This window comes from Canis lupus, chromosome 19 (genome assembly GCF_048164855.1).
Source record: "Canis lupus baileyi chromosome 19, mCanLup2.hap1, whole genome shotgun sequence".
Lineage (NCBI taxonomy): Eukaryota > Metazoa > Chordata > Mammalia > Carnivora > Canidae > Canis > Canis lupus.
The window spans coordinates 14110275-14122341 of NC_132856.1; the positions used below are offsets into that span (position 1 = coordinate 14110275).

Here is a 12067-nt window from a genome sequence, read left to right on the forward strand (position 1 = left end):
ACCCTGAATTGTCTTGATAATTAGAAAAAAATCTAAAAATAATACTTAAGTAACTAGTTTTTATAGGTGCAATGCATTTTGTATCTATGTTCAGTGACCATCCACTTTAATCTTTGAGAAAGTTAAAAAATGCTTTAGTTATGAGATATGTTCTAAGTCAGTAATTTAAAACATATTATTGCATTCTAACAGCTTTTTAACAAGAACATTCAGCTTTTGATATTCTAGGTCTGCATGTCAAAAATAATGGGAATGGGGATGAAGGTAAAGAACTTAGAAGAGAAACTCCCTAGCAGGATGCCTCATGTGCTACTACTCCTAATGTCAATTTGAAGACTACCTTATTGGAAGGCTAGTTTTTACAGTAAAATTACAAATTTACTGACCTATAGATGTGAGCCACATTATAGTTTCTTTAAAAACTATTTGCCCCTTTCTTACTCCAGAGTAAGTAATAAACACTCCGATCAAATTCAGAATTATTTCTGCTTTTTAAGGAAAATAAACATAGCTCAATTACCCAACAATGCTTGTTAGCCAGTTATTTAAATGTCCAAACATGATATAATATTCCAGTACTCCTACTTTATATAATTATCATTCCTTCCCCTAATTCATATCCTCAATACAGAGATATGCATGTGCGCGCGCACACACACACACACACACACACACACACAAATAGTCCTCAAATGTTAATCAACATGCTGAAGACGCTTTGGTTTAAATGTTATCCAGATTCATAAGAGTATATTTATGAACAAATATATTTTTTAAAGATTTTTAAAGGATTACGACCTGCCAATCCACAGCTATATGATTCTAATCTCAGCTGGATTTTAGAGGTAGACCAGAAAAGTAGAAAGGGAACTAACCCTAGGTTCTAATTTTATCTGTGCTATGAGTTAGCTGCCTTAGGAATTTCACTTACTTTTCTGGATCCTTTAGCTGCATCTGTAAGATGAGAGTAAAATTAAACCACCTAATTAAAAGTTCTACAAATCCTAAAAAAAAATTACTTTGGGGCACCTAGGTACCTCAATCAGTTGAACGTTGAACTCCTGCTTTTGGCTCAGGTCATGATCTCAGGGTCCTGGGATCAAACCCCAGCAGGGCTCCAAGCTCAGCAGGTAATCTGCTTTAAATTCTCTTCATTTGCCCCTCCCCCAAGCAATGTTCAAAAGTACCCTCCCCTCTCTCCCTTATTAAAAAAAAAAAAAAAAAAAGATTGTAGGTTCAAATTCCGACAATCGTTACAAATATCTCCTTTTTCTAATTCTCAGCAGTGATAAACTTTCCTTGGAATAACCAATTTAGCATCAATACTTTACAAAAATGTAGACAAACTTTTATACAACTCATTTCAAAAACAAAGTTATCTATAAAAGGTAGCTTATAACACTTTGCTAAATCCTATTAAACATTTCTTAGTAACTCCTGTAACCCATGTAAGAGTCTCCGTTAAAAATAAAGATTACTCAATGTACTTTACACATATAGGACACATGATTTATTATGCAATAACTGCCAGAATACTTAGCAATGGGCATTATTTCATTCCTTAACACTAATGAGAAAATTAACAACTAGAGGGGTTTCTTTGTTTAATGTTAAAAACAAAGAGAACAGTATGTATGTTAAGGGTCTCTATGTAAAAATATTAGATAAAATAAAGTATCATCCCATTTTTAAAACTACAAGAATATGAATTTTAGGATTGAAACTCTCTGTAAGTAAAATGCCCGATTTCAGAAGAAGGCCAAACCCTACATATAAATAATTCAGTTTCACAAACCTTTTGAGTAAGTTAAATGACATTTCTGAAATTTGTGTTAACTTTTAAGACAGAATATAGAGACACATTTTATGCAAAAAGTTGATTTTTACCAAAAGAAAACTGGCATCACCTGAAACTTTTCATACCTGGCAAGTTACTTGTTGAATGCGAGTAAATAAATGGCCAACTTTCTAAAGTGAGATCAAATTCAACCAATCTGTATTTTTGAGTCTATAAATCAAACATCTTATACAAAATATAAAGAATAGCTCAATTAATTTTTTAATTTTTTTTCAATTAATTTTTTTAAATATAAGGCTAAAATTACTGTCATGGAAACAGTTTTTATCTAAAAGTCTGTAAAAATCACTTTACTAAACTTTTCCTCACCCTCAATATATTCGATAATAATCACAGATTAAGTTAGAGTCTGAGATTTCTTTTTAAAAAGGTATAAATTTTATTGAGGTCTCTTTTTCTCAGGATCTTAAAGGCTATGACCAATTACAATCCAGATTTTTTTCTAAGCCAAACCTACCCATATCACTACAATTCAAAAAGAATTGTCTAATGTAAAAAAAAAAAAAAAAAATAGTGGAAACACTAGTTCACTTTGAGTTCAACAGTGTTCCAGAAGCTCTGCTGTTAAAATAATCTAATATATTTTTTAAATCGGGGCGGGGGGGGGGGGGAGAGTACATGATATGATTATTTGCCACAGTCCATAAATCCACTCTTGGAGCACACATTTGGATAAATCAGATTCAAAGAAGGAAATGAACCCAGCTAATTCCCTTCTGAATATTTTTCAAAACACTGTTTCTGCATTAAAGAAGCAATGTATTGGCTACAAATAACAACAGCTACCACTTACCCAGCCCCTTCTATGGGCAGGCTTGGTGCTAGTCACTTACTATGTGTCATTTCATTTACTTCCCAGAACAACTCTTTAAGAAACATATTATTATCTCTATTTAATAGATGAGAAATCAAGGAGGACTGAAAGAAGATACAAGGCTGCTGAGTGGAAGAGCCAGATTGCAAACCCAGAGTTCCTTGACTTCAAAGTTCTTGCTCATTATAATAAACTACACCATCTATGAAAAACATAATAAGGGGCGCCTGGGTGGTTCAGTGGTTGAGCCTCTGCCGGTGATCCCTGGGGCCTGGGATCGAGTCCTGCATCAGGCTCCCGGTGCATGGAGCCTGCTTCTCCCTCTGCCTGTGTCTCTGCCTCTCTCTCTGCCTCTCATGGGTAAACAAATAAAATCTTAAAAAAAAAAAAAAAAGAACATAATAAGCATAATTTTCATGCTCAGGCCTTTAGAAGTTCTTCAAAGACTTACTAAACTTTTTCAAGTTTCCCAAGAATAACTACTCTGCAACAAATACAACAATTAATTGTAGTAATACACCTACATCTACACTATATATTAATTCAGTCTTGTAAAAAAAAAAAATCAGGTTTACAAGGAGATTCCAATTCTTATCTCTCAAGAGAACACCAGAAAATTTACAGTTAACTAAGTCTTTCCCATATCCTATAAAAGCTCTAGTATGAATATTTAATCTACAGGGATTTTTCTTTAATTTTTATTTATTTATGATAGTCACACAGAGAGGGAGAGAGGCAGAGACACAGGCAGAGGGAGAAGCAGGCTCCATGCACCGGGAGCCCGACGTGGGATTCGATCCCGGGTCTCCAGGATCGCGCCCCGGGCCAAAGGCAGGCGCCAAACCGCTGCGCCACCCAGGGATCCCTCCACAGGGATTTCAAACTAATTTTGGTGCTATCATATACTTTCCACTCTACTATATATGTTGAAAAGTTAGTCATCCCAAGCCAAAACAAAACCCAAAACATCACCACCACCACCACATCACTAGAGGAGCCAAAGAGGAGCCAAACAAGTAGGCAAATTTTCTTTTATACTTATATGCAACGTTCCTCAAAGGAAGTCTGGATCTCTGCTCGTCTTTTTCTTCAAGTCTTACTCACTCCTGCTGCTCCACTACTGCAGGACTAAGAGTCACACGTTACATATTTTCTCCCACAAGGGAGCTGTGTTTGAATCATTCCTGTAACCAAACCAGTTGGGCCACTGGTCTATGAAATAAGGATTTCAACCACCATCTCTAAAAGATGGAAGAACTGCTGCCCTCTCTCTTTAAAACAGTTCCAAAGCTCATGCCTGACAAGTAGGAGCACCTATCAGCTACAAGTGAGTCACATCAACTCCGGGCCTCTAAACTGAGATGGAAGAGCATCTTTCTCTCTTATTCCTTCCCCCCAACTAACCACCCAAGCAAAATTCAATCATCATCCTTCCACTCAACCGAGGCTGACTAAATAAGCACCACACTGCGTGCAATACAGGTTCCCAGGGCAAGCTCCCTCCTAGACACCCTTTCCCTGGAGAAGCAGAAGCCCCCCCCCCCCCCTTAACTGCTTGGCTTAATAAATGCTGCGGACCACCGAGCACTGGACGGGCTGGAAGCGCCCCTCCCCAGTCCCTACCGGCGAGCCCAGGCAGCGCTGAACTTGCTCTCCGCCCCCAGGGGGACCACTGAAAACCAGTAAACTGCGTTACAGGGAGACATCCCGTCCGCGGTGCTCGGGAAGGCGCCCCGCGCCGGCCTGCTGCTCCCCGCACCACGGCGCTCCCCGTCCCGAGCGGCCACTTGAGGGACGCTCCGAGCCTCACGCTTTCTCACGGGGCTGACAGCTCGCCAAATCCCACCCTTCGGGGAAGTGACAGGCTGGAGCGAAGCCTTCAGGTGTCCCCCCCCCGCCCCGGAGCAAACCCGATGCGCAGACCCCCATCCCTACACGCGCGACGAGGCCAACGTGTGCCCCTTCCAAGCCCCCGCCCGCGAGGAGGACCCGGCCGGCCCTTTGCAGAAGGCGGCGGCCGGGCGCGGCGCACCACAGCACGCGGGAACCCCGGCCCCCGGCCCCCGGCCCCAGCCCGCGGAGGGGGCAGGAACGGCTGACCTCCTCCCCTCGTCCCACTCCCATTAGCCCCGTCGCGCTGACGGCAGCCCCGGCCCGGGCCTTCGGGCCGGCGCCGGGCCGGACTCGCGGACGGCGGCACTCACCGCGATGACATTGACGAAGGTGGTCTTGCCCGAGTACTGCAGCCCCACCAGCGTCAGCTCCATCTCCTCCTTCCAGAAGAGCGAGCGAAACCAGTCCAGCAGGCGGGAGATGAGCGCCAGCATGATGGCGGCCGGGAGGGAGAACGCGCGGGCGGCCGGGCGGGCGGCGGCGGCGGCGGCGGCGGCGGCAGCGACGGCTTCCACTCGAGCGGGCCTCAGCCCCGACCCCTCAACGGCTCCTCGGGGCCGCGGCGCACCACTGGCGGACACGGGCGGGCGGCGGCGGCCGGAGCCAGGAAGCCGAGCGGGTCATATGACTCGCCCTGCCCCCCACGCTCGTCCCCGCGCCACCGGCGGCGCCCACGGCAAGAGCGACGTGGCCCGGGCGGCCGGGCGCGGCTGCCGCCTGCAGCGCCACCTGCTGGAGCCTCCGCGAAGCGCCGCGTACCGGGGAGCGGCCCTGGGAGCGGCCCCAGGGCTCCCCACCTGCGCTGCTGGCTGGCTCCTAACAGGGGTCAGCTCACTCTTGCGGCAACCGTTTATGGACAGTCGGCTCTCCGCGGAAAGTCTTCAACGCGCGAGCCACTCGCCATGCAGCGAAGACCTCTTCCTACATTTTTGGTCGTCGCAAAAGATGGGAAGCCCTAAGTGTTGTATCAAGGGGGAACCGATTTAAAAAAACCCCGAGTGTGCGACCCAGCCATTGCACTGCTGGGGATTTACCCCAAAGATGCAGATGCAGGGAAACGGCAGGTCACCTGCACCCCGGTGTTTCTAGCAGCAATGTCCACAGTAGCCAAACTGTGGGAGGAGCCTCGGTGTCCATCGAAAGATGAGTGGATAAAGAAGATGTGGTCTATGTATACAGTGGAATATTACTCAGCCATGAGAAAGGATGAATACCCACCATTTGCTTCGACGTGGATGGAACTGGAGGGTATTATGCTGAGTGAAGCAAGTCAATCGGAGAAGGACAAACATTATATGGTCTCATTCATTTGGGGAATATAAAAATTAGTGAAAGGGAATAAAGGGAAAGGAGAGAAAATGAGTGAAAGTATCAGTGAGAGGGGGATCCCTGGGTGGCTCAGTGTTTTAGCGCCTGCCTTTGGCCCAGGGCGCAATCCTGGAGACCCGGGATCGAGTCCCGCATCAGGCTCCCGGTGCATGGAGCCTGCTCCATCCTCCTGTGTCTCTGCCTCTCTCTCTCTCTTTCTATGTCTATCATAAATAAATAAATAGATATTTAAAAAAGAAGAAAGAAAGAAAGAAAGAAAGAAAGAAAGAAAGAAAGAAAGAAAGAAAGAAGGAAGGAAGGAAGGAAGGAAGGAAGGAAGGAAGGAAGGAAGGAAGGAAGGAAAGAAAGAAAGAAAGAAAGAAAGAAAGAAAGAAAGAAAGAAAGAAAGAAAGAAAGAAAGAAAGAAAGAATCAGTGAGAAATACAGAACATGAGAGACTCCTAACTCTGGGAAACGAATAAGGGGTGGTGGAAGGGAGGTGGGCCGGCTGTTGGGGTGACTGGGTGACAGGCATTGAGGGGGGCACTTGGCAGGATGAGCACTGGGTGTTATGCTATATGTTGGCAAATTGAACTCCAATAAAAAATATACAAAAAAATTTAAATTGGGGATCCCTGCGTGGCTCAGCAGTGTAGCACCACCTTTGGCTCAGGGCATGATCCCAGAGTCCCTGGATCGAGTCCCACGTCGGGCTCCCTGCATGGAGCCTGCTTCTCCCTCTGCCTGTGTCTCTGCCTCTCTCTCTCTCTCTCTCTCTCTCTCTGTATCTCTCAGGAATAAAAAAATAAAATCTTTTGTAAAAATTAAAATTAGAAAAACAAAAAACAACCATAGTGTGGCCCCAAAAGGGAATACTATGCATCTATAGAAACAAATGAGGAAATTCTCTATAAACTGATATGGGATGATGTCCAAGAAATGTTTTCAAGGACTGTAAATGCAAAGTATGTACATATATACAAGTATCCAGTGTATCTGCATAAAGAAATGCTGGAAGACCAGTAAAAATGGTTTCCTATGGGATAGAAGAAACTGGGTGGCCAGAGGCAGGAATGGGAATGAGACTTCTCTAGCTGTCTTTTGTTTGTCTGTTTCCACTATGGAAATGAGTTGCATGTTCAAAAGTTTAATTTAATTAAAAAATAAATGTAAATATCAGCAAGTCTTTCATACTAAAAAAAAAAAAAGGTCCTTGCCCTCATGGAGCTTACATTCTAGTGAAGAGACATGTAATATAAGAAACAAATAAATAGAAGATATAATGCCATGTAGTGGGACACCTCGGTGGCTGAGCAGTTGAGTATCTGCCTTTGGCTCAGGGCCTGATCCCAGAGTCCCGGGATTGAGTCCCATATCGGGCTGCCTGCATGGAGCCTGCTTCTCTCTCTGCCTGTGTCTCTGCCTCTCTCTCTCTCTCTCTCTTTCTCTCTCTCTCATGAATAAATAAATAAAATCTTTTAAAAATATAATGCCATGTAGTACTGAGCATTATAAGGAAACTGAACAATAGAAGGATACAAGAGTAGCCCCTTGTTCTAGTTAGAATCAGAATAGACCTCTCAGAGGAGGTAACCCTGGATGGGAAGACTGGGAGGAAGTGAGAAAGAGAACCAAGCACAGATCTGATGGAAGCACATCCCAAACAGAAGGAACAGCAAAGACCCTGTGGGAGAGGGGGCATGGAATGCTCTGTAAACAGAAAAACAGTGTGCCTAGCTCAGATTAATAAGGCAGGGAGTAGAAAGAGATGTGGATGGAGAAATAGGCAGGGACCAGAGGAAATAGGACCTGGTATCCCTAGTTCGGATATTACTCTTGGTATGATGGGGAATCAGGTGAGCTAACCAATTTATATTTTTAAAAGTTGACTCTGGTGGCTCCAAGGAGAATTGTCATTATGGGTTGAATTGTGTCCCTCCACAAGGTATGTTGGAGTCCTAACCCCCAATACCTCAGTGACCTTGTTTGGAAATAGGGCCATTGCAGACATAATCAGTGAAGATGATCATACTGGAGAAGAGTCGACTCTTAATCCAAAATAACTGGTATCCTTATAAGAATAGCAGAAGATACACAGGAGAGGAGAAGACCATGTGATGACAGAGGCAGACACTGAAATGTTGCAGCTGCAAGCCAGGGAACACCAAGGAATGGCCAGGAAGCCACCAGGATCAAGAGGAGAGGCATAGGAGGGGATCCCTGGCTGGCTCAGCGGTTTACCGCCTGCCTTTGGCCCAGGGTGTGATCCTGGAGTCCCGGGATCGAGTCCCACGTCGGGCTCCCAGCATGGAGCCTGCTTCTCCCTCCTCCTGTGTCTCTGCCTCTCTCTCTCTCTCTCTCTCTCTCTCTCTCATGAATAAATAAATAAATCTTCTAAAAAAATTTTAAAAAAGGAGTGGCATGGGACAGATTCTCTTTTACAGCAAAGGACCAACCTGGCCAACATCTTTATCTTGCACTTGCAACCTCCAGAACTGTGGGACAAACTGTGGTTTTTAGCACTCAGTTTATGGTTCTTTCTTATGGGAGCTGTAGCAAACAAATGCAGAGGGAAAGAATAGAAGTGGTGAGATGGTTAGGAAGCTGTTGTATTAGTTTTAGGAAGCAATGATGGTGGCTGGAACCATGACTTGGTAGGTACTTAGGTGCTGACCATCCAGAGCTTTCATTCTGGTTGGAAGGACAAGAAACAAATAAACACACATATGAAAATGAGAAATTGAACATTCCTCAACCTTTACAATTATTGCAGTTCCCTTCACCTCTAAAACCATTTAATGAAAAAGTCATTCTTACCTTCTAATTCTAGTTTGCCATTAAAAGAATGGGGGGATTTTTTTATCATATAAGCACAATATTATGGCTGTAATATCAAATAATACAGAAATGTGACAAGAAAAAGGTAATCCTCAATCCCCTCATCTTTGAAGTAACTCATTTTAACAGTTTACATTAAGTTAGATTAAGTAAGGTAGCAAAAGGCAGGATGATATACTTATTACATATAGCCTACATAGTTTAGAAGGGCTGATTGTGATCATCAGCTCCTCTGCCCATCAGCTGTGTGAACTATCGAAGTTGCTTAACCTCTCTGTGCCTCTATTTATTAATATTCACTAAATGCTAGTTACTATTTCTAGGGCATAGTATCTTAGGACATTTTGTTAACAATTCAGGGTTTCCGCTTCTCATCTTTAAATAGGGATGGGGTGCCTCAGTGGCTCAGTCGGTTGAGTGTCTGCCTTCCACTCAGATTGTGATCCCAGCATGCTGGAATCGAGCCCCGCGTGGGGCTTCCTGGTCAGCGAGGAGCTTGCATTTCTCTCTCCCCACTGTTCCTCCTCTCTCTCACTCTGTGTCTCTCTCTCTCTCTCTCATAAACAAATAAAATATTAAAATAAAATAGGGATAAAGGTACCACCCTTATTTGTTGTTTTAATTGAAGAGACATTCTCTGCTGAACTCAGTCAAGTAGTGTACTAAATTCTATGGGATTTAGTACACTCTTGCCTTTGAACTTTGTGTAGAATTAAGTTAAAAGAATAGGAATGCAGGATCATGTGCTCAGACACATTCAAAAGTCATGTGTAAAGGTCAGGAATCCCAGTGTCCTGCAGTGTGGATGGTGAGGATGGGATAAGAGATAAGAGGGACTGATAAGTTTGCCTTATGGCTGTTGTAATAAGAAACATAAAAATCTAGGCAATCAGAGCTGAATGCATCCTTGAAGACCCTTTTAGTCTCAGCTATCAGAAAACTGAGGCACAGATGAGGTAATATCACAGTTAGGGACATGATTTTAAATTGTAATCTCCTAAGGACAGGGACCATTTCTACTTAAATCAATAAAGTCATTTTGAGCAAATGAAGCAGTCAGTATGAGGATTCTGAAATCTAGTCTCTTAGGCATCTGTTTTGTTAGCTTCACACTTGTCTAACAGGATAATAGCTTTGGCCAAGGAATAAAATGGGTGTGACACATTCCATATGTTCCTACTGACCTCATTATCAGCCTCATAGCCTCTTAAAATGACAGCAGCTGGACCTCATCCACGGGATATTTCTGTACGTTAGCCAAGTCAGTTAAGAATTTTTCATTAGCCATGGATGTCACTCCAGGCCGTATAGATGCCCCCCCCCCCACTCCCATCTGCAAGAGGAAGAGTGTCAGCTCTGCCTTTTAAATGGAAACTGTTGGCCTCAGGAAAAGAGAAGCAAGAAACAGGGAGTTCTCTTTAGAAGTGTCAGGGGGGAAGAATTCCTGTCCTCTCACAAATCCTTCTAGCTGGACTCAGAATTAAATTGACATGAGACAGATGAACAGGAGAAAATAAAATTCAAAAGCATATCTACAGGGAATCCACAAAGACGTGGAAACTCCACAAAGACTGGCAAAGTGAGGTATATATGTCATCCTGAAATAAGTGGAAGGCGGCTGGGGGCTGGGACTTCAGAGGAAAGGAATGCACTTCACAGAGCAATATGAAGAGGAGATGTTTTGTTTTTGTTTTTTTTAAGACTTCATTTTTTTGATAGGGGCTCTGACTCACAACTCCAAGACCACGAGTGGCACGCTCTACCTGCTGAGCCAGTCGAGCACCCCAGAAGTTTGGTAATTAGATGTTAGCCCTGTGATGCAAATGAGTCACTCGGATAAAATTTATCTCTGCTAATAATCCTTATTCTTGGAAAGACCCCCAGTTTTGATTCTTCTAGGTAGGTAAAAGAGGTGCAAAAATTTCTGTGGAGCCTGCAGGATCCAGGTGGCCTTCAGCTCAGGATAATCATCACGCCAGTGCAGCCTGCCCTTGCCCCTACAGAAGGAACAAACATTCCTCATCATTCTAAACCTGAGCTAGTCAACCCCAGTTTAAGAAAAGCCAACCATTTGAGAATTCCGTAGGTAGAAAGTAGGTACGTAATGCAGTGTAGGGTGGTGCAAAGAGCAGTCTGCTAAGAAGGAAAAGGCTTGTGTTCAATAAAATAAAAGTTGTAATTTTGGCCATAAAAACTAAATTACCGTGCAATCTCGGGCCAGTCACCTCTCCTCTGGGCTTCCACTTCCTTAGTATGAAGTAAAGGTTTGGGATAAGATAAAATTTAAGAATCTCTTTCCTCTAAAACCTTATAATTTCATAGCAGCCTAATTGTACTGTTCAGGAAGGGATTCCTACATGAAAGAGAAAATAATTCTTTTTTTTAAGCAGCCTTTATTTGGGGAAGGAGTGTTTTAGGTGTACTAAAAACTGAGCAACTAGGACGAAGAGTTCCCATAACCCTCCTTCCTCAGTCACACCTTCCCCAATTACATTTGTTAACTTTCTTACAGCTGTTAACAATTGATGAATCAATATTGCAACCTTAGGGGCAGCCCGGGTGGCTCAGCGGTTTAGCGCCGCCTTCAGCCCAGGGTGTGATCCTGGAGACCTGGGATTGAGTCCCACGTCGGGTTCCCTGCGTGTCTCTGCCTGTGTCTCTGCCTCTCTCTCTCTCTCTCTTTCTCTCATGAATAAATAAATAAAATCTTTAAAAAATATATTGCAACCTTACTAACTAAAGTCCTTGGGGCAATTGAGATTGTTTTTGAAAGGGGGTTGGGGAGGACAGCAGGCCCAAAATGGAATCCCTTGCCCTCATTTAGGCAAACCAAGACTTAACTGCAGGAATGTGACTTTTCCTGTCATCAACTCCAGACTGACCAGTCAATCTGGAATTTCCTGATCAGCACTAGTGAGGTCATCAGCATGATAGACCCTGGCCCTGGCCCAAAGGAAGGTTATCTTACCTGGAACAATCTTTGCTTTTACTAATAACTCTTGTCCCGCCCCTGTTTCTGCCTTTAAAAGCCTTCCTTTTTTGCACAGCTCCTCAAAGCTCTTTTCTGCTTGCGGGATGGGATACTTCCAGTTCATGAGTTGTTGAATAAAGCCAATCAGATCTTTAAATTTACTCAGTTGAGTTTGGGTTTAACAGATTTGTAGCAGCAGTAGGATCCAAAAGGAACCTCTGATGGCATTTGGAAACAGTGAGAAACACACTCATGGCACTGGTGAACACTGTGAGTTCTCTGTCTCCCTGTTTCTCAGGTTAAGTTCTCTCAGTTCTCAGCTCTGTTCTTTGTATTGAGCTCCTTGTCTCATTTGCTTTCCACTGTTCCCTACTTGGTTGGAAAT

At 43.7% G+C, this 12067-nt stretch overlaps 1 protein-coding gene across 1 annotated transcript in view; it reads right to left on the minus strand.

The window, feature by feature from the left end:
- ARL8B (ARF like GTPase 8B) overlaps window positions 1–5153 on the minus strand; it is a 45909-nt gene extending 40756 nt beyond the window's left edge. Inside the window, exon 1 of the mRNA XM_072785299.1 lies at window positions 4877–5153. Within this exon, the coding sequence (XP_072641400.1) occupies window positions 4877–4999 (123 nt within the window). The 5' untranslated portion in view covers window positions 5000–5153. The remainder of the gene's footprint in view (window positions 1–4876) is intronic.
- Between the last annotated feature and the right edge of the window lie 6914 nt (window positions 5154–12067).